General features: G+C 37.5%; 1 protein-coding gene across 1 annotated transcript in view; it reads left to right on the forward strand.

Annotated features, from left to right (window-relative positions):
- Positions 1–22,933, forward strand: part of DGKI (diacylglycerol kinase iota) — a 599,484-nt gene that overhangs the window by 429,365 nt on the left and 147,186 nt on the right. Inside the window, 1 exon segment of the mRNA XM_043965727.1 lies at positions 22,647–22,726. Coding sequence (XP_043821662.1) covers positions 22,647–22,726 — 80 coding nt within the window.

Raw genomic sequence — 22,933 nt, forward strand, 5'->3', positions numbered from 1 at the left:
GATTTTGTGTTGGGTAGTTTTTGCTTTTTTTCCCCCTTCTTTTCTCCATCCATCACTTTTCTTTCCCCACTTCTTGTATTTATTTCAGTGACTAGGGATCTGCTTTGGATATGTCTTTATTCATAAGACCAAAGGCTAAATTTCACATTTTTCTTACATAACAGTGACCTTGAGGACAGAGGCAGAGAGCCTACTACCTTTCTCCTTGGGTACTCTAATGCCTTTAAACTCCTTCATTGACTTTATACCATTCCATAACCCACTATGCTTGGTTAGAAGAACATTTGTTCTTTGTCCAAGACTGACAAATTCATTTTCGATATGGGTCACTGGATTCAATTGGCTTTACCAAAGCATGTGCATCTATTTTTATTGGGGAGGGAGTGGGTGGTTTCTAGAAATTATTGACTTTCTAATGGAAATGTGCTGGCTGTTTCTCTTATTGCAGAAGACTGGTTCAAAGTAACAACTTAAATACAAAGATGACTTTGTTGTTAGCAATCCCAATCCCAACCCTCCCCTTCCTTTTTCTTTTATCTAATTCTTTTTTTATCCTTCAAAGGACTCACTTGGTTTATGATAAAACAGGTCATTCTACCACATATTGCCTCACAGAAATTTACTATCATATTCACCATTCATTAAGTATTTATTAAAGGTCCTAAAATGTACATGACTGGGCTAGGGTGCTGGGAAAATAAGGACAACTACTGAATCAACCCTGACCTCAAGGAATTTGCATTAAGCATGGATTATTTCTGTTCAGGGATTTTAACATGGGTGGCATGACATCTCAGTAATGGATATGTGTGTGTGTGTGTGTGTGTGTGTGTGTGTGTGTGTGAGTGTGAGTTAATGCTTGTAGAACTAACTATTCACTGGAGAAGTTCTATCCTTTGGCATGTGAGAATAGTCTCTTTAAGATAAACTGTATTCAGACAATGTAAAGGCAAACCGTCCCTTCACTTTATTGTTAACAGAATACTTTCATTGAGTTCAATACATAGCAGGCCAGCTTCCCACTGGAGCTTAGTTTTCTACTTCTTAGACCCTTGGTTCTGGTAGGTGACTTTTCACCTGATCTTGCCTGGAATCAGGTCACCATTACACTTTAAAGCCAGCTCCAAACTGTTCTTCCACACACATAGCTCAAGTCAACCTTTCCTTCCTTTACAACTCTATGGTCACTTTTATGTATTATCTGTTCCTTTAGAAAGTCAAGTCCTTGAGGGCGGGGGGTGGCTTATATGCTTATCTCACTGTAGCTGAAACAAATTAAACTCAAAATAAATAATTGTTTCTTCATTCACAACAGCCCAGTCAGCAGTTTCCATTTCCTAATATGGCTCCTCTGGTATATTACCTTATACCATGTAGGCTCTAGCTTCTTAAAATGTGGGTGGTGAATGTGGGGCTCATGAAAAATTTGGCAACAGTAAAAGGTTATGTATGCCTATATACCCAGGATCAGGTAAAAAATTATTGGGCAAAAAGGGGTTTCAAATAGAAAAAAAGATTCAAGCCCTGATCTGGATTGTATCTGGCTTCTTTTTAAAGATTTTCTTTGGAGGGGTAGGGGTGTCATTTTCCATTATTGTTCATGTGTGACCAGCCTGGCTCAGGAGCATATAGGTTCCTTGAGGGTAGAAAGTATCTCATCTTCATCATTGTTATCTTAAGTACACAGCACAATATGTAATATAGTAGTTGATTAATTAAAAACAAAACAAAAACAAAACTTTGTCAGTTGAATCAAATCAAATTGAATGGATCAGTTTTAGTATAGTAATAATGCCAACATCTTACTTTTTCTAGTGATTTACAATTTAGAAATACACATCATCTAATTTAATCCTTATAACAGCCCTGTGAGGTCATCAAGATAGGAATTCATTTCTCTAATTTACATGTAGCATCTGGAACCTTCTTACCCACAAGTCCCTAGAAAGCAACCCCAAATTTTAGGTATTCTTAAAAATCAAAAAACTAACAACAACAAAAACCCACCCTATCAATGTGTTTATTTTTCTGGTTGTCCAGATGGCAACACAGATCCAGAGGGGACACAGGTCCATGGTTTAACCTTTCCTGTAAACTGGCATCAAAGATCTTGGTAAGGCAGGAAGGTAGGTATATTGGAAGGCCAGATAGTTTGAAGGGAGTAAAGGTCAGGGTGGTTAAAAACACTGCAAACTAAGTACTGAACCTATAGGAGAGGAAAGACAGTGACCTAGAGATCAATTAAAATAAATTGAGTGAGCATTTATTAAATGCCTACTATGTGCTAGGCATTTTGCCAAGCACTGGGGATACAAACACTAATATGAAAACACTCAAGATTATATTCTACTTGGAAGAAACAACATGTATGAAAATAAGGTCATATAAAAGCCTCTGTGTGTGTGTGTGTGTGTGTGTGTGTGTGTGTGTGTGTGTGTGTGTCTAGGGGGAAGATGTTTGGTCTCATGCCAGATAATTCCCCTCGGCCCCCTGTTTTTCAGCCACTTGATATAGTGGAAATTGTTCTAACAATCAGTAAATTTATTAAGTCAGAAGTAAAAGGTGGATAATGTTAAACTAACTACAAAAATGTATTCCCTTACAAAATGTGAAAACGATTCTTCTTGATGAATTACAAAGTTAAAGATTGACCGTGCCTACCCCAACCTTTCTACCCAACCCCCAACAAAGCCATGGAAGTCTAAGTTCACTGAAGTTAAGCTATATACTGGGAGCAGCTTTGTAGAGTGAACCCCACCCTACAGCTCTGAGGGGTAGGGCGAGGTAGTATGGCTACATGGCACAGTGGATAGATTATTGGATAAGGAGTAAGGAAAACCTGAATTCAAATCCTGCCTCAGACAGCTACTAGCTGTGTGAACCTAGAGAAGTCATTTAAGTTCTCTTAGCCTCAATTTTCTCATCACTAAAATGAGGTTAATAATAGCACCTATTTCAGACTTTTTTTTTTTTTTGGTAAGGCTTAATGAGATAACATTTATAAAATGTTTCGAAACCTTAAAGTATAATGCAAATACTAGGCCTACGTAAAAATAGGTCGTGCAGATTTCTCTGGCTTTGTTCTCCATTCACCACATGATATCCTGGATTCTCCTTCCTCTTCCCTCATCTTTGGTATCATTGCATTCATATCTTTATGTATTGTTTCTTTGCAGATAACTCTGAACTCTATCAATCTCCTTTGACATGTTCTCTTTCTATTATATTTCTTTTCTTTTTTTTTCAATGAGGCAATTGGGGTTAAGTGACTTGCCCAGAGTCACACAGCTAGTAAGTGTTAAGTGTCTGAGGCTGGATTTGAACTCAGGTACTCCTGACTCCAGGGCTGCTGCTCTGTGAAAAACTGTTTAATTCAAATAAACTATGATTTTACCACCCCCTTATTGGAAACCTTTCCAGCTTAGTGGAAAATGCCAGCATATATACAGTATTATATTGGAACAGTCTAAGAAAGGTACAGTAAACAGGTAGCTGCACATGGATGCAGAAAAAACCGAGTTTAAGTCTGGCCTCAGACACTGAAGTAGCTAGGTGACCTTGGGTGAGTTATTTGACCATTTTCTACCTCCGTTTCCTCAACTGTAAAAGGGGGATAATAATAGCGCCTACCTCCCAGAGTGAGGATAAAATGTGAAGCCCTCTGCAAACCTTAAGGTTTTATATACATGCTGGCTAATGTTATCATATTATTATAAGGTTATAATAATTTATAACATGATGTACAATATATTAATTATTTTACATTGTAACATCATGTGCTATGTGATATTTGTCACATAGGATATATGTTAATATTATATGATTATCATATTAATGCAATTAGGTGATATTATATTAACAGTTAATATTATTATTATTCAGAGGTGACTTGAAGACTAAGAGGATGCATCTGAGCTGACCTTTGCTGAAGATCTTAAAGTGCTTATGTAAAGCATTAGCTATAATTATTATCCACTATTGATTTTTTTTTTTTGGTGAGGCAATTGGGGTTAAGTGACTTGCCCAGGGTCACACAGCTAGTACGTGTCAAGGGTCTGAGACAGGATTTGAACTCAGGTCCTCCTGAATCCAGGGCTGGTGCTCTATCCACTGCACCACCTAGCTGCCTCCCACTATCAATTTTGAAGTGGAGTTATGTACTCCATAGGAGGCACATTTGAGGGGCAGAGGTATGTACTCTATAGATAAACAAAGCTACAGAGAGGCGATGGCTTTCTGTTGCCCAGATCTTGAGGCTGCTGAGTCTCAAGATCAAACCACATTCTCAGCAGGAGGAGCTGAAGAATGTTAGCCTACCTCTTCATTAAAGGTCTGCTAGTCAGGGTTGATTTTGACTTGTCCGGAGAGTTCCCTTTCAGAAAGGATTTTAGGCATTTCATGGTATCCCTTAGGGTCTTTGGTTACTGAGAGAAACTACTGACCATCAATTTATTGATTGCTGGCCAGCCTCTTACCCAGAAATTCTGTTTCTCAGGGTTTTCATTCATTTTAAAACAACAGAAAGACCAGAGAGTGTGTGATGAGGAATGATACATGATGAGTCTGGGATAATATGTTGGAGTTAGGTTGTAGATGGCTTTAAATGGCAAGCAGAGAAATTTATATGAGATCTTACATGTAATGGAGACCTATCAGAGTTTATGGAGCAAAGGAATGACAGTGTCAAGCCTGCACTGTAGGGATATTGCTTTGGCAGCTTGTGGAAGATGGATTAGATAGAAGATCAAATAGGTGGCTATTGAAATAGTTCAAGCAAGAGGTGATGAGGTCTTGAATTAGGATAGTAGTCATGTAACTAAAGATATGAAGATAAAAATGAAATGATCCATGCACTTGAAGAGTTCAAATCCTATTACATTCCTTTCCTTTGCTCTCTAAACTCTGGAGAGAGGGCTTGATTGTCTCCATGGACCCTGCCAAGGCTCAGCCCTTGTGATTCCCTGCCCCATGGATATAGCTCAGAGAGGGACAGAGCAGTTTAATTCTGAGCTCTATAGGCTTAAGGACTCCAGTTTATCAGCTCACCCAGGGTCAATCAGGCTTTGGAGCATTGTGTCACATGGACTGATCAGAAGGTAATGGCAATTTGTAAATGGACAATGGGAGCTAAATCTGAAAAGAAAGCTAGTATTAGGCATGCATACAAGAAACCCTCTTCTGGTGGGTAAGTTCTCTCAACAATTCAGTTCCAAAGTCAGAAGACTGTTTTGTGAACAGTGAATTTAGCAGAAGAATTGAATGTTTCTAAAGAAAGGTTTTTATCAAGCTAGGGTAGCTTGATAGGTTGTATTCTCCAATTTCTGCATATTTCTGGCTATCTGCCAGCTAGAATCAAAGCATCTTATGCCTCGGGCAGCAATGGATAAACAGTGACAGATTTTTCCTCTTTGATTTTCCTTTTTCTAAGTTCTTGCAGACCCTTCTGCTTTGACATTATATTAGCCTTAGTTATAGTTGAATAGATCATAGCTTTTTTTTCTTTACTTATACTCTAAATTGAAAAGCTCTGATGTTTTTTCAACCCAGAAAAATCTATTCTCATTACAGATCCATTCATACTGCTCCAATGGGTTACTTCCAACTGGCTAATCTCATCTTCTTTAGGTTAATTTTTATTCGCTTCAGAGTCAGAAGGTTATATTTTGTGAGTTTGTCCTCAAATTCAGCCCTGGTGCTTTGAGAAGTTTTAGACAAACCTTCTGAAGGGAAATGAATACTTTCTAGGTATAACTTTTACTTTTGAATTTGAACATGTATATTCTTTTATGTTATGTTGATTCCAAATGAGCAATTAAAGCTGGAAGATTAGGATGAAGTGGACCTCTGACCCACTAGGCATTTGATGGGGAAAAATTAACAACTTATTTCCTCTTATTGTTACTACAGTCAGAGAAGAACTTCTGTTTCTTAGTGTGATGGGGCGCAGAGCACCCCAGAAGTTCTCTGGGGCACATCAAGGAATCAAACAATGAAGTGTACGCAAATTATATACAGGGTAAATTGGGGACAGTCCCTGTGAGATTTAAAATTGGATATTAGATCATAAATCTCCCCTCTTTAACCTTTCCCTTAATTTATCTCCCAGACTAGTAAATGGAAGAAGCTTCTGGTTTTCTAGTTAGAGCTTTTATTGTATGGTAGTTACAAGGTGATGTTGATTAGAGGGATAGGAAAGTAGAAATACAAAACAAATCATCTTAAGTCTAAGGTTAGTCTATATTCCGTATAAAACTCACCAAAACCCAAGGCCACCTTCTATTATTGCTAACTGACTGTTAAAACTTTTTACCACATTCCCCCCCTTTTGTTCCTCAAGAAACAAAATGTTTCCTTGACAGAACAGTAAAAAGAATATAATAACTATTGCTAACTAATAATATGTGAACAACAATATAGAAAAGGAAGAGAGGAAAGTTTTGTCCAGAGGGGTGATTTTTTTTGTCCTCATGAACCGACGCTTTGACATTAGTCTTGCAAAGGGAGAACCTCTGCATAGAGTACATGTTACAGATAGTATATATTATAACAGAAAGGAGATAGTAAAAACTAACAAAACAAAACAGTTCATATAAAGACTCTGAGCTCTCTTGTATTCTTGAAGTGGTAAGGTGTCATCAGGAGGAAACTGGATTCTGGTCTGGAAAACTGGATTCTGGACTCTAGTCTGGAAAAACTGGATTCTGGACTCTGGTCTGGAAAGCTGGATTCTCTTCTTTGACTGTTTGAATTGCTGCATTTTTACTAAACCTTAGCATAGCATTGTCAATGATCAAATTAATAAATTCCATTACATTGCCTCCTTTATATCCTTAGACTTCCAATAGAGGGTTGAGGTAGTTATGCAATCAGTAACACTTTTTACCACCATGTGTCTGGATCAAAGCCAAATTTAGTATGTGTTCATGACACCTGAAAATGTTATGAAAAGGTTATCATACCATATCTCATGGTTCCGAGACAGCCAGTGATTGTGCTAGGCCACAGGTGAGTTCAACTGAGTTAGATAAAAAGATAAATCAGTTCAGTTAAATTAGGTTAAATTAGGAGGGAGAGAGGATGAATACTGGACTGTGCCTAGTAATTGTGCTCTACATAGTCACCATCATAAGCAAACCATGGACTTACGTATACCTGTCTCTCCTTTTGTTACACATATATTCTCTCCAGGGCCTGCATCAGAGTTCACAGCAAGTTAGTCTCTGAAATGATAGGTTTCCATACTTCCGAAATCTCATATTAATTTCACCAAAGACAGTATGATGGTAAAAATGCATGCTATGCTGCATAACTGAGAATATATTAGTGATATATACAATAATTCCAAACCATACCCAGAGTATAATGACATATAAATAATAAACGAATGTAAATAGCTGATTATATTAGACATTATTACATAATCTTCTTTTAGCAAGTAAACCACATCATCTTATACATGAATTCTCTAGTATAACAGTAGCAGATACTTAAAGTGGTGATTAATTTATCAAAAAGAAATAAGACTTCAATTAGCAAGATTCAATATTCAATGTTTTCAGTGAGGTATCAAGCAATAGGGTTCAATAACCCTTTCTGGTTGTCTTGTCAATCCTGTGCCCCCCTTTGAGGGAGTCCACGGTTACCCTGATTCTGGTTCTGTCCTTCTGTTCCTCCCTGATAGGGTCTATGGTTATTCTGATACTGTCTCTCTGTATCCCCCTGAAAAGATTGATATCCATTTTGATTCTGTCTGTAATAAGGCCTATAATTACCTTGGTTGTTTCCTTTCTGATAAAAGTTTCCATAATTATTTCGATTTCCTCCAAAGAATTCTGCAAGGCTCTCGGCCATTGCCCTATTGAGTTCTTGTTTTCTAGTCCTACATTCCCTCAAGAAGTGTTCCTGTTTTTTACAGTAGTAACATACCTTATTGCCCTTGTGTTGGCCTTTAGATGGCTGACTAGGAAATGCAGGTGCCAGAATACTCTGCCTAGAGTCATCTGGACTTTCCTCACATGAGTCAAAGACATAATTTGCAAGTTGCTTAATCCTATCTACTGTGAGAGATCTCCAGTCTGGACATTGTGTCAGAAAGTATCTGTGTATTTCTGGCAGTGAATTATAAACAAATGTGTAGAGAACGATATAGGAATCTCTTAAATCTACTGGATCCAATCTGGTGTACTGTCTAGTGGCCTCACAAAGTCTATCATAAAATCTGTTTGGTCTTCATTAGCCTCCTGAGGTAGGCTTAAAAACTTCTGCCAGTTTTCCGGTTTTCTAGAGCAAGATTCCATTCCCTTCAGAAGTGTTTCTCTAGTGTCTTTTAATCTTTGGAAATCCCTGTCATTATTATAATTCCACTCTGGATCCTTTAGAGGCCATTCCACATCTGCCTTACCCTTCGCAACAAAGGCATTTCCTGCTTAGATAATATCTGTAATCTCAGTTGGGGACAGTAAAGTTTCCATAAGGCAAGTAACATCAGCCCAAGTGGGTTGATATATATTAAATATAGTCCTTAACTGTGAAATTACAGTGTTTGGATTTTTCTCAAAACTAGGGATGATTGATTTCCATGTGCTCAAGTCACTTGGTTTAAAGGGGCTATATTTTCTGACTTGAATTGGTGCTCCTTTTTTGGTATGTTCTATAGTTTCCTGCAGGGGGAGCAGTTTCTGATGATCTGATTCTAAACTTGGATCATCTCTAGTAGAAGGAGACATTGTTGATTAGAGGGATAGGAAAGTAGAAATACAAAACAAATCGTCTTAAGTCTAAGCTTAGTCTATATTCCGTATAAAACTCACCAAAAGCCAAGGCCACCTTCCATTATCGCTAACCGACTGTTAAAACTTTTTACCACAGTCCCCAAAGGAAAATGGGAACTGAATGAAATCTGGAAAGGCCTCTTGTCAAAAGTAGGATTTGAGTTGAGACTAGAAGAAAGTGAGGAGGTAGAGATGAGGACAGGGCTGGTGAAAAGCCATAAAGTCAGAAGATGGAATGTTATATATAAGAATCAGCAAGAAGTCTAATGTCACTGGATTTTTAAAAAAATAAACATTTTTATTTATAGTTTCCAGTTCCAAATTTTATCCCTCCTTCCCTCCCTCTCCTTCCCCCTCCCTGAATCAGTAAGCAGATATGGATTATACATGTGCAATTATGTAAAACATTACCATGTTAGTCATTTTATACAAGAAAACTTGAATAAAAGAAAAAGGATTAAAGTGAAAACGAGCATGCTTCAGTCTGTGCTCAATCAATATCAGTTCTTTCTTTCAAGGTGGATAGTATGCTTAGTCCTTTGGGATTGTCTTAGATAATTAGTCCTTTGGGATTGTCTTAGATAATTATCTTGCTGAGAATAGCAAAGTCATTCACAATTCTTCACCAAACAATATTGCTGTCACTGTGGATAATGTTCTCCTGGTTCTGCTCACTTCACTATACATCAGTTCATACAACTCCTTCCAGGCCTCTCTGAAATCATCCTGTTTGTCATTTCTTATAATACAATAATATTCCATGACCATCATATACCACAGTTTGTTTAGCCATTTCTCAGTTGATGGGCATTCCTTTGATGTCCAATTCTTAGCCACCACAGAAAGAACTGCTATAAATATTTTTGTAACTAAATTTAAAAGTACATGAAGGAGAGCAAAATGTAGGAAGGCTTAAGAGGTGGAAAGTGGCTGTTGGGGGGACTTGCAACCTGGATGGGGGGGGTTAGCTCACCCAAAGAACTGAAGGGTCCTGGTGAATCTTGTAAAATAAACAAAGATTTATTAGGAGAGAGGAATGTATGTCTGTGGACAGAATCACTATGGAGACTGTCCTGCTGATTAAGAGAAGACCTGGTCTTATTGTATGTTTACAAAACAAAGAGAGGGAAACAACTGGGGAGAGAATTACAAAGCAACTGAAATGCAAAGGGAAATGCAAAACTACTCTGAGGGGATTTTTGAATAATGGAGCATCAGTAAGATATACAGCACTCATCCCTCATCCATATTTTGCATATCATCTTGCAGACCTTGGTATTGCTTATCAGTGTACCAGAGTGCTGCTTGGCTAAACTCCATTCCTGAGGTGGGAGACAGAGCTTTTTTTCCCTTGGGAAAGTTTAAGGATTCCTTGGGTATTGGGGTCTTTCAGTTTCTTGGCGTCCCACTACACGTTGAGAACTCCTTTAAAAGCCAAACTGAAGACTTTATATTTAATTCTTGGGATAACAAGGGGCCACTGTAGTTTATTGAGTAAAGGAGTGACACAGTCATACCTAGACTTCCTGAAGATCACTTTAGCTAAGTGGAGGATAGACTACAGGAGGGAGAAATTTGAGGTAAAGAGACAAACTAAGAGGCTATTGTAAAGTCCAAGTGCAAGGCAGTGATGAGTGTCTGCACCAGTCAGCAAACATTTATCAGTGTTAGGTACTGTGCCAAGTACTGGAGATACAAAGAAAGAAAGGTCCCTGTTCTCAGGAAGTCAACAGTCTAATGGGGGAGACAGCATATAAACAACTATATATAAAAACATGTATATACAGGATCAATTGGAGATAAACAAGAGTGAAGATATTACCATTAAAGGTGGATAAGAAAAGGCTTCTCATAAAGGATGGAATTTTACTTGGGACTTGAAGGAAGTCTTGAGGTAGAGATGAGATGAGGGAGTTTTCCAGGGATGAGATAGAGTTTGTTGCAAAGGAACACCCAGGAGGCTAGTGTCACTGGATCTCAGAACACATTGGGGGACGGGAGATAAGGTATATAAAGACTGGAAAGGTGGGAGGAGTCTAGGTTAGGAAGGGCTATGTATGCCAAACAGAAGATTATATATTTGAACCTGGAGGTGATAGGGAGCCACTGGAGTTGATTAAATGATGAGGGAGGTGGTGCTGGTGACATGGTCAGGTGTTCACTTTAGGATCAATTTGAAACCTGGGTGGATGTTGTATTGGAATGGGAAGAGACCAGGCAGGAAAGCCAACCAGTAGGCTCTTGTAATAGTCCAGGCATGGGGTGATTAGAGCCTTTATAAGAGTGCCATTGCCATGTCAGGGGGCACATACAAGAGATGTTACTATGATGGGTGAAATTCTGGAACAACCTGAAGCTCAAAGACTTGAGCTTCTGAGCCTATCGATTTATTAAGGAATGAATGCCAGTTGCATAACAAATCAAGACCAGGGATCCTTAGCTTGGAATTAGACCCTGAGTACTGGGAGAAAGAGATTTTTATGCATTAAAAGAGCACAATTAAGAATATATAAACCAGGGGGCAGCTAGGTGGCGCAGTGGATAAAGCACCAGCCCTGGATTCATGAGTACCTGAGTTCAAATCTGGCCTCAGACACTTGACACTTACTAGCTGTGTGACCCTGGGCAAGTCACTTAACCCCCATTGCCGTGCCCCAATATATATAAACCAGGTTTCAAGATTAAGTACTCTGATTTCTAATTGGATGAAAGTTTAGGAACTTTCCAAGTCATCCACCAAGAGGAATGAGCAAGCAGGTAGACTTTCCAACATGTGAAACAACATGTCACTCAGTTCCAATGATTAACATGCATATGGAATTTACAGGAAAATAAAACTTAGATCTTGAAATGTGGTCCATTTTAAAAGATACAGTCGGTTTGGTTCACACAATTCTCCCAATTGTCTCATTGCAAAGATAAAATTGACAGGTCTTGGCAACAGAGTGGATGGGGGGGGGGGGGAAGAGAGTATAGTCAAAGATGCCGAGAGCCTGGGTGATCTAGGGAATGGTGATACTGCAGACAGCAATGGAGAAGCTTGGAAGGAGGTATGGTTTGTGAGGAAAGATAATGATTTCAGTCTGGGACATACTGAGTTTAAGATGTCTGTGGGTCATTGAGTGTAAGTTGACTAATAGGCAGTTAGTTGGAGATGGGAGTCTGAAGGTTAGGGCTGAATAATGAGATCATCTTCATAGTTGAGACAATGGGGAATGATGAAATTACCAAGTGAAATTAGCGTCCACGGAGAGAAAGGAACTTATAAAAATATGTTGGGAAGGTAGAAGCAACAGGATTAAACAAGAAATTGGGTATGTAAGATGAGTGAGAGTGAGTAGTTGACAATGGCACTTAGGTTGAGAGGCTAAGTTACTAGGAAGATTGCAGTGTCCTTGATAGTTATAAGGAACTTAGGAAAAGGGGAAAGTTAGGACTTTTGGATTCCAGAGAATTTCTTTTCTTTTTATAGTTTGCTTGAGTCATTATTTTCCTAATCACTAATGTTCCCTGATACAGCATCTGTTTTCCCAGATAAAAAAGTAGTTATGTTTCCAAGTGCAGAAATGAGAATATACATCGAGTGAACAGAATGAATAACAAAATAAAGGATATTGAAAACAAACTTGCTTATTAAATAGAAAAATCTCAACTAAATAAAACAATAGAAATTTAGATTTTTTTGGGTGTGAAGCTGATTTTATAAGGGTAGAAAAGTTCTTCCCCTTTGATAGTGTAAAGAGTTTAAAGGGTCATGGATATGTTAAGTGGCTTGTCCATTGTAATGCAGCTAGTGGGCATCAGTGGCAGGCCATCCTTGCACCCAGGTCTTCCTTACTCCAAAGCCAGCCCTCTATCCACTATACCATGCACTCTCTCATTTATATGCCTCTTTATGGCTGGGGAAGAAACAATCTTCACTGGACTTTTTGTTTACAGCCTGTCAGAGTCACTTTTTATTGTTATTACAAGCAATTACAGGGAGAGCAGTTGCCTGACAGATTTCCTATCAGCCAAGAAGCTCTGATTACAAGCAATTGTATCTAGTATTTATAGTATAAAGTGAAAAAGTACATTTAGACTTGATCACAAGCTGCTATTAAATACAAGAAAAACTATTCTATACATGGAGAGAAGTATTGTTACATCTTGGCCATTTTTGCCACTGTAAGAAGAGGGACAATGATGATGGTAAGGATGTCTTGTGAAAGGCCAGGTCAGTTTTTTGTTTTTTTTTTTTTCCAATAGAATATACTTTTAAAAATAATATCCTTAAAATGGTAACTATTTGTCTTAATTATTTAATGAGATGGCTTCAGATAGTTTAAAAACATTTTCTTGCTTACCTTCTGAGTTCAGCAGTGCCTGTATTACCGATATTTTACAGAAGAGGAAAGGGAAGATCAGAAATCTTCAGTGACTTTCACCAAATAGAACAGCTGACATATGGCAAAGTCATTTGAGATATGAACACAGGTTTCTGATCCTAATCAAATTCATTGTTCCAGTGACCGTGTCATGCCAATGTTTTTCTGTTCTTTTAACAACTATCATAAGCTTGATTAATTTAATAAGATTCATAGGCAGTCATTCTCTTTAAGGGTGCTCTTCTCCTTTGACATCTGCATGTTTCAGCCTCACCTTTTGGAAATCTGTTTTTTAAAATAAACTCTTTAATGTATGCTGAACCACACCCTTTTCTTTCCCTATTTATCCCCCTCCCCCCAAAGTGGCAACCTTATTAAAGCTCCATCCTGTAAATACTTGGAACTCAGATCCCAATCATTGCAATCTCTGAGTTTCTGAGAGGCTTTCCCCCTAAGATTTCACACCTTCCTTAATGATTTATTTGCAAGTTGTTTTGGTGAGGATTTGAAGAAATAAATGTCACTGTTTAGCTGTAAATTGGTTTTAGCAGGACTTGCACAGCAATACCCAATTGAAGATAATTAAATTAAAAGAATACTCTTAGCCCTTTTCTTCCACAGTGATATATTGTTGAGCACATCACACCTTCAAGGACTTCAACATCCTTGAAACCACAAAATACTGCCAGAGATTGTCTGCTTTATATAAATTCCATAACTACTTTCACATGGACTTTGTCAAATATTGATATTCCTGGGAATTGGCATCTAAGGTTGAGAAAAATCTATTTTAGAATTACGAACAACATAGACCATTTCTTTAAACCTGGAAGGGACCAGAAAGGCCATCTTGTGCACCCAATTCTTTTTGCAAATGAAAAATTCAAGGACCAGAGTGATTTGAGCATTTACTGAAGGTTACCCAGTGCCAGAGCCTTAAATGGAAACTAGATCTTCTGTTTCCCATGATTATTCTGTCAGGACTGGTTGATTCTCTCTCTCTCTCTCTCTCTCTCTCTCTCTCTCTCTCTCTCTCTCTCTCTCTCTCTCTCTCTCTCTCTCTCTCTCTCTCTCTCATCTGAGGTTTCTCTTGGTAACCAAAGACAAAACCATGGAGATCACTGAGTACTTAAATACCTTTGGAAAAGGACATATACCTGATAGGTGAAAATCAACCCAATTGGTGAATAATTACTGAGGGGGCAGACATATTAATGGAGAGGTGGGCTAAAAGTCATCAGCTCCTCCTAGTGAGAACATGACTTGATTATCCAACTCAGTTTCCTCCAGCAATCTTTACAAAGGACTACATCTCTACCTAGACCATTCCAATTGGTTTTTGCCTTCATAAATTGGGTTGCCCTAAACCACGCTGGGGGAGTACAATGATGGGCTTATTTCCTAAGGCAAGAACCTAGATTAGATTCTGTTTGTAAGGTATTAAAATTGGGTGGAGTTTCACCCAAGATCACAGAACATGTACCCAAAAGATTTGGACAACCTCATCTATCAGCAATGTCCTTCAGAGACTGACTGACTGATTTACAGGGACTTATCCCTGGATGAGGAAAGAGAGAGGAAAAACCTCAATCCTAAATTAATAATTGGTTATTAGTATAATAGAAAAACAATCACTTCTCTGAGAATCTTTAGTAATAAATTTAAATAGTTCTTGAGGATTGGAACAAGAGCGAATGATTTACAGTTATAGTCATGTATAAGTCTTCATATGGTCAGTCCATGGTCAGTCACTTCATCCACTGTTCAAAATGGCACTGTGGTACTATAGAAAGAACACTGTTCTGGAGTAAGAAGAAATTTATTCATACGCATAATTGTCATCTATGTGGGCAAATGACTTTGCTTCCTTCAGCCTCATGACCCTTGATGTCACAGAATCTGAGAATTGAAAAAGGACCTCAGTAGCCATCTGGTCAATCCATACACAAGAGGAATCCTGGCTCTACTATGCCCCAAGAGTGATTACCCAGCCTCTGTGTTAGGATTTCTAAGGGGAAGGAGCCACTTCTTCTTGAGGTAGTATGCACTACCTTTGCACAGCTCTCATTTTTAGAAAGGTTTTCTTGCAGTCAAACCTAAATTTGCTTTCTTTCTAACTTCTACCCATTACTCCTGGTTTGGTCAGTGTTCTAAAGAGATTTGTCTCATTCTGCTTTTTGAGGCTGTCACCTCTGGAATCCTGGTTGGTCATAACACTAATAAGAATTCATCACAAGAATATTCCAATACATTTATATACCATAATTTGTTCATCCATCCCCCAATTTATGGGTACTCCCTTTGGATTCCTGTTCTTTGCCATTTCAGAAAGAAGTATAAATATTTTTGCACATCTTTAGATTTTGTTTTGCTGAAGACTAATCTCTCCCTTAAACATAGTCCCTTTAATTTCCTCTCTCCCTACTCCCCTTTCCCTTATATTTCTCTGTTAAGTAAAATGTATTTCTTTACCTAATTCTGTGTGTATATTCTTCCTCATTTTGACGAATGCAGATGACAGTGAGTTTGAAGCATACCCTGTACTCCATCCTCCTTATTTGTTTAGATGTTGACTTGGGTGCATCCTCCTTATGTGAGACAATTGTTCCTTACCTTCTTCTCCCCACACCTCTTCTCATTCCCCATGTATTTCTCTTTTCCTCTTTCCATTCTTTTCTTAAAATCTTCAAGACATAAAAAAATCAAATCAAATCAAATCTTCAAGACATAAGAGAACCACTCCTAGGTCTTGTCTAATTGGACTCCCTCTATGAATCCTGTTGATGATAGGGATAAGAGGAGACACATGTATTTCCCATATTTGAATGTAACTGTTTATCTTTGCTTAGTGCTTTATCATTGTTCATTAATATTTACCTTTTGCTTTTCATGTTTCTCTTCACTCCTGTGTTCGTATATGAAAGTTTCTCTGCATCTCTGGTCCTTTCACCAGTAATGCTTGGAATTGATCATTTCATTAAATGTCCATTTCTCCCTTTAGCATTATACTCAGTTTTGATGATCAAGTTATTCTTGGCTGTAAGCCCATATTCTTTCTATTTTTGAATATCACATTCCAAGTCCTCCACTCCTTTGTAGTGATGGCTGATAAATCATATGTGATTCTGATTGTGGTTACTCAGTATTTGAATGCTTTCTTTCTACCTGCTTGCAGTAATTTTTAAAATTCAACCTGAATTCTGTAGAATATGGTTACAATCTTCCTGGGAGTTTTCATTTGGGGATTTTGTTCAAATGACTGGTGGACTATTTTCTACTTTGTTTTGTGGTTCTAAGAGATCTAGGAAGTTTTCTTTTAAGATTTCTTGAAATATGATGTCTGGGTTTTATTATCATGAAATTCAGATAGTACAATGATACTTAAATTTTCTTCTCAATCTGTTTTCCAAGTCAGCTGTTTTTCCTATGAAAGACCTTATATTTTCTTCTATTATCTCCTAGGATTTTCACTTTGCGTTAATATTTCTTGTTACCACCTGAAGTCTTGGCTTCTATTTGACCCTTAAAATTATCTGGGAGGTTTTATACCTCTTCTGACAAACTGTTAATTGCCTTTCTAACTTTTTCTTTTGTAATTTTCATTTCTATTCTGATTTTTTTTCCTTAAAAGCTTTCACTCCACTTAGAATAGCATTTTAGACTAAAAGATCTTTCTTCATCTCAAGAATTCTGGTTGTTGCTGCTTAATTTTTGTTTTTCTCTTAAATAATGCTTATATTTGTTTTCAAGTAATATTCTTCTGTATTTGTATCCTGAATACTCCAGCCACCCTATTATCTCATTATGGTGAAGTTCTTTTTTTATTTACCCATTCTTCCAGAATGTTTTTTTACTTTGGACTTGATGTTAGGGCTGAGCTCTACTCCATTTCTGGAGGAAATGTCTAGGTTGGCCCTATTGCTGTTTTCATGTCATATTGTGTTGTGTTAGGCTTAGATCTTGAGAACAGACTGGGGACCTGCAAGCTTTCAGTGCTTCCAAATTGGTTTTATCCATGACAAAGTCATGGATAAAAGTTCCCTCTACCCTCATTTGAACCCTGAAATTTCCTGACTTGGGTTTGGGTCTGACATGGGTTTGTAATCACTGCTTCCTTTTCTAAATGTTTACCAACCATCAAATGTGATATTCTGTGTTCTCACCAAATCAAAGTCAAGTCCACTGGCCTCTAATTTGCAAATAGTTTTCTTCTCCTTTACTTCCTCCTCCTCCTTCTTTTTCTTCTTTTGAAAATTGTTTTTTTTCCTACTCTTGTACTTATTTTCCATTATCTTAGTAATATCACTGACAATGGCTTTGTAGTTAGATCTATCAGGACATGGGGAATGTAGTTTATCAGGGCCAGATGACTGAAATTTACCAAGTATAACAAGGTGCTCTCATTAGCTCCTAATTTATCTCAGTTGTCAATTCCAATGTTAGTCATTTTTGTTCTTCATTGCCAGCCTAAAGGACATTCTCTTATGCAGAGAAAAAAAAGCTGTGTGTAGAATAAGTAGGAAATAATTAACAGAGGGAAGGCATTAGAATTAGGAGGAGTCGAAGAAGGCTTATTGTAGAAGATGGAATATTAATTGGTACTTAAAGGAAGCTGAAGAGGTCAGTAGGCAGTACTGAGGAGGGAGAGTGAGTAACAGACCAGATCCAGTGTTATTGGATCAAAGAGTATGTGGTAGGGAATAAGGCGTGAGAAGAATGGAAAGTTAAGGGGGAAGGTAGATTATGAAGGACTTTGGATACCAAACAAAACATTTTTTTTATTTCCTCCTGAAGGCAATAGGGAGCCACTGGAGTATATTGAGCAGGGACTGACATGACCAGACTTGCATTTGAGGAAAATCACTTTAATGGCTGAATAGAGCTCAGAGAGACTTAAGTCAGGCAGACCTACCAGTAGGCTATTGCAAAAATCCAGGGGTGAGGTGATGAAGTCCTACACTAGAGTTGTGGTAGTGTCAGAGGAAAGAAGGGGTGGTATATGAGAGATGTTGCAAAGGAGAAATCAACATACCTGGGCAACAGATTGGCTATGGAAGTGAGAAATAGTGAGGAATTCAGGATGATGCCTAGATTTTGAGCTGGAGGGACTAAGAAAGTTATTACTTTCTATAGTAATAGAGAAGGTAAGAGCAGGACTGGAAAGTAGTTTAGGGAGAAATATAATGAGTTCTGTTTTGGACATATTGAATTTAAGATGTCTACTAGACATCCAGTTTGAGATGTCTGAAAGACAGTTGGAGGTGTGAGATTAGAAGTCAGTAGAGAGGCTGGGGCAGAATAGGTAGATTCAAGAATCATAGAAACATAAGGATGGTAATTAAATCCATGGGAGCTGATGAGATCACCAAGTAAAGTAGTGTAGAGGGAGGAGAAAAGAGGACACAGGTTAGAAGCCTGTGGGAAATGTATGGTTAGAGAACATGACCTGGAAGGAGATCCAGGAAAGAAGATAGAAAGGAGTTGTTAGATAGATAGGAGAGTAGGTTAGATAATAATGTAGTAGGAGACAATGGTATCCTGAAAACCTAAAGAGAAGAGAGTATCAAGGAGGAGAGTGTGATCAACAGTGTGAAAGGCTACAGAAAGGTCAAGGAAAATGAGGATTGAGAAGAGACCATTGAATATCAGTCAACTAAGAGATCATTAGTAACTTTGCAGAGAGCAGTTTCAATGAAATAAGTTCAGAAGCCAGATTGTAAGGGGTTGAATGAAGCATTTTAGTCCTTGAGATTCTAATGTCTTTCCTTTAAACCCTTTTATTTTATTAAAAAAAAATTTTTTTTGCAGGGCAATGAGGGTTAAGTGACTTGCCCAGGGTCACACAGCTAGTAAGTGTCAAGTGTCTGAGGCCAGATTTGAACTCAGGTTCTCTTGAATCAAGGGCCGGTGCTTGTGCCACCTAGCTGTCCCCCCCTTTAAACCCTTTTAAATGTTCTTTCCCAGTATCTAGGGTTCTGTTAGACATTTTCCAGATAGCCTCTCCTGCAAAATCTAGTATGGAGTATTTACTTTCTCCCAAAGTCCCAACCATTTCTTCGCCAGCAAGCAGATCCTCTCTGTTAGTGACAATAAGAATAAAATTTCCCCTTGTAGGTTCTTCCACCTTTCGAACAGTAAAATTATCACTAAGAGAAGTGAAGAAATGATTAGCTGTTGTGGTTTTGGCAGTGAGAGCTCCAGCAGATGTTTGGATAATTGAAGTCCTCCATTATGACTATCTTATGCCTCTGTTCCAGACTTGTAATCTGTTTTACATACTCCTCATCTATTTTCTCTTTCATCCAAGTGCATTATAATATACTCCAGTGATAAAATCATTGTTTCTTCTTCTTTCAACCTTTATTCAAATACTCTCTGTTATTCTTCCACTCTCTGGTTCCAAGATTTTCTTATGCCTTCCTCAAAAACAATATGAATTCTCTCCCACTTCTTTTTATACATTTTTTTGTTCATTTGTTTCTTTCTTTTTGAACAAAGCATACCCATTAGAACTAAAATCCAGTAATGGATTTTATCCCATCAAGTCTCAGTGATACCTGTGAAATGTAACTTGACTCTTTTGTATTAAAACCTCCAGTTAATCCTGTTCTTGCCAATACTTTGGGCATTTGTGAATAGCCTTTTGATACCATGTGTTTTACTATGAGCAACTTTCTTAGAGTTTTGTCTCCTGTATATTTCTGGCTGTTTCAGATACTATACTTCTTCTTTCCTTTGGCTATTCTCTAACATATATAACAGAAGAAATATGTAAATAGTCTCCTGGCATTTCAGTTTTAAACCCTTTGGAATAGATCTGCAAGACACCTGGCAAATAGTATCAGTAAGAAGATAGTAAAAGAAATGCTACCTGCCCTTGAGGAATTCAAGTTATCTAGCCCGGTTGAATTCCATTCCTGAGAGAAATATTAGACCTTGATATGTCAAGTCAAGTAAATAAGCATTTATTAATTGCCTACTATGTGCCCTATACTAAGTTAGCGCTTATATTTACTTCATCTCCAGCCAGGACTCTGTCAAGCCTCTATGATAAGCCATGATCCAGAATCCAAATTCCATTCTCTGACACCATCTTAGCCAGCTGTTCACTTCCCAAATTAATTTTATGCTTTGGAATTAATTTCCTTCAAAGGGCAGCATTGAGGAAGATTCAATTTCTGTCCCAGTGGTCTTCAGTTTCTTGGCTGACTTCATAATCATTGGCAATGTGATAGATTGAAGTGAAATGATGACTAAACCTAAAAATATTTTTAGGCTTTTCCTATCAGTGTCATTTGCACACACATGAATGCCTAGAAGTGAATTGTTGTAATCCCTTTTGATAAGTATTTAGAAGTTTTTTTAATCATGTCTTAGATACACGAACCAGGAAGATAAGCGACCTCTCAGTTGGTAAAGAGTAGACAAATAGCTTAAACAAGGATCTACTAACTACAAAACTCCCCTTTTCTTCCTTTGCCCCTTACTGGTGATTTCTCAGTTCATAGCTTATATACCTCTACTATAGCTTTCTTTGGAGAAAAAGCAGCTTCTTTTAAAAAAGCATCCAAAACTACTCTTCAGAAACAGTCCCACATCTTTTTTTTTTCTCTTTTCTCTTTTCTTTTCTTTTCTTTTCTTTTTTTGCAGGGCAGTGGGGGTTAAGTGACTTGCCCAGGGTCACACAGCTAGTAAATGTCAAGTGTCTGAGGCAGGATTTGAACTCAGGTCCTCCTGAATTCAGGGCCAGTGCTTTATCCACTGAACCACCTGGCTGCCCCCCCCCATCTATTTTTTAGCTCTATTTGTATGGTATTCTCCATCATCTTACAAGGGTCAAGCCTTCCCTCTTCAACCTCAGAATTCTTTCTTTTTCCATTAAAGCCTTTTCAAGAACCCTTTATTCTTAACAGCTTAGAATGTGGAAAGCTATCTGATCAGCCTCCACTTGGAACAAAAATAACAGTCTCATGGCTATGGCATAAAAACAAACACTGAACATTCAATGCAAGTCACTGCACATATATATCTTTATATATATCTCTATCAAATAGTAGCCTTCTTTAGTGCAGGATGGGGAGGAAGGAAAGGAGTTTGGAATTTTAAACATAACAATTAAAGAAATAAAGTTTAGTAAAAAAAAAAAAGAAAGTAGATCTAAATAAAAAAATACCCAACAACAACCAGGAGGTATCTTTGCCAAGAAAATGCCAAATGGGGTCACAAAGTCAGATACAACTGTAAATGACTGAAGAAGAAATTATTATTATATGACATATGTATTAACTTTAATGTGGTAATAACACAATTGCTCTATTTGTATCTGCTGTCCTTTTTAATTTTTATCCTCTCAATGGGCTAAAAAAGAAAAGGTATACAGTTTAGGATTGATACCTGTTATAAAATTTGATGAACAAATCATCTTGGTCATTGGGGTAACTCCATAAGCTGTCTCTTAATTTTTGTAACAATGAAAGGGGTTTCAGAAAAGAATTTGCACATGGTAGTTAAAACAAGGAGCAGAGATGGATGGAAAGATTTAACCTTCTGAGAAGTTAAGAATATCTTATAAAATTGTAGGATTCGCTGAGAGCAGGATCTCTGGCATCATGTAGTCCAATCTGTGCCAATCTGTGCATGGCTCCTGTACAAGTCATATGTCATGTCTGAAGTGACAAAATGAGAAGAATGTTTATGAAAACAATGTGACTATTTTTCATTTAATTAAATATTTTTTAAAAATAATTTTCAGTGAAATAAGTTAAACTAACTTTTGAATTTATGGGACTACTTCACTGTCTAGTACAGTCACACATGCAAACACACAGTTTGATTGATTTATCAATTTTCAATAATTAGTTTGGGGAAGATTATGTGGAAGTTGTCAAGCAAGTCAACAGTACATGATGGTGCCTTATACAATAGGATCTTTTATGTATCTTACAATTGCAGACTGTGAAATACTAAACGTGAAGGATCTTTGAGAAGCAAGAACTTAATTATGTCTAGTAAACATTCATTAGAAAGGAGGAGAATCACTAAGGAAAATGAATTTTAATGCTGTTGTTTGTATATATTATTCTCTAAGACTCATTGTTAATACCTGGTGAAAGAGCTTATTCAGAAAAGTTATGATATCCAGGCCCCCTGGTGGCAGCCATGGGACATGCAAACATGATGGTAGGAGGAATTACTTAGGCTTGTCTTTCAAATCTGATCTCTTGAAGTGATGGTAGACATGATCCACATTCACAAAGATATGTGAAAATGCATATTATACTATACAAGACAGTACTGTTTATGCAAGAAAATAGATGATATGACAAAGAATGCAAAGATATGACAAAGGACCAAATAAATGAGGAGCATAGAGGAATTAAATATTTAATTTTTTAAAAAATAGTGTTTTTTAAATGGAATGAAATATTTTGAACAATAAAGCACATTCGTGTCTACTTGGAAATGTCAAATAAGTTATTTTAGCTCTTTCTTTTCCCCCAACCCTCAGCTATCCCTCTGGGTATTCTAGTTGTGCGAGGAGACTGCGATTTGGAAACTTGTCGTATGTACATTGACCGCCTACAGGAGGTGAGTTAATTTGGACAATTGTTTATTCCCAATGACTACTTCACCAGCCTGTGGGGTCTGCAAACAGTTCCTTACTATATGAATTTCACTAAGGAAATATCAGTAGGGTGAAAATTAGTCTGTGGTTATTGCCTCAAAATGTGTAGCATAATTGTTGACATAATTTCCCTCAGTTTTAGTGCTTTATTTCTAAGATGAAATAGGATT

This window comes from Dromiciops gliroides, chromosome 5 (genome assembly GCF_019393635.1).
Source record: "Dromiciops gliroides isolate mDroGli1 chromosome 5, mDroGli1.pri, whole genome shotgun sequence".
Taxonomy (NCBI): Eukaryota; Metazoa; Chordata; class Mammalia; order Microbiotheria; family Microbiotheriidae; genus Dromiciops; species Dromiciops gliroides.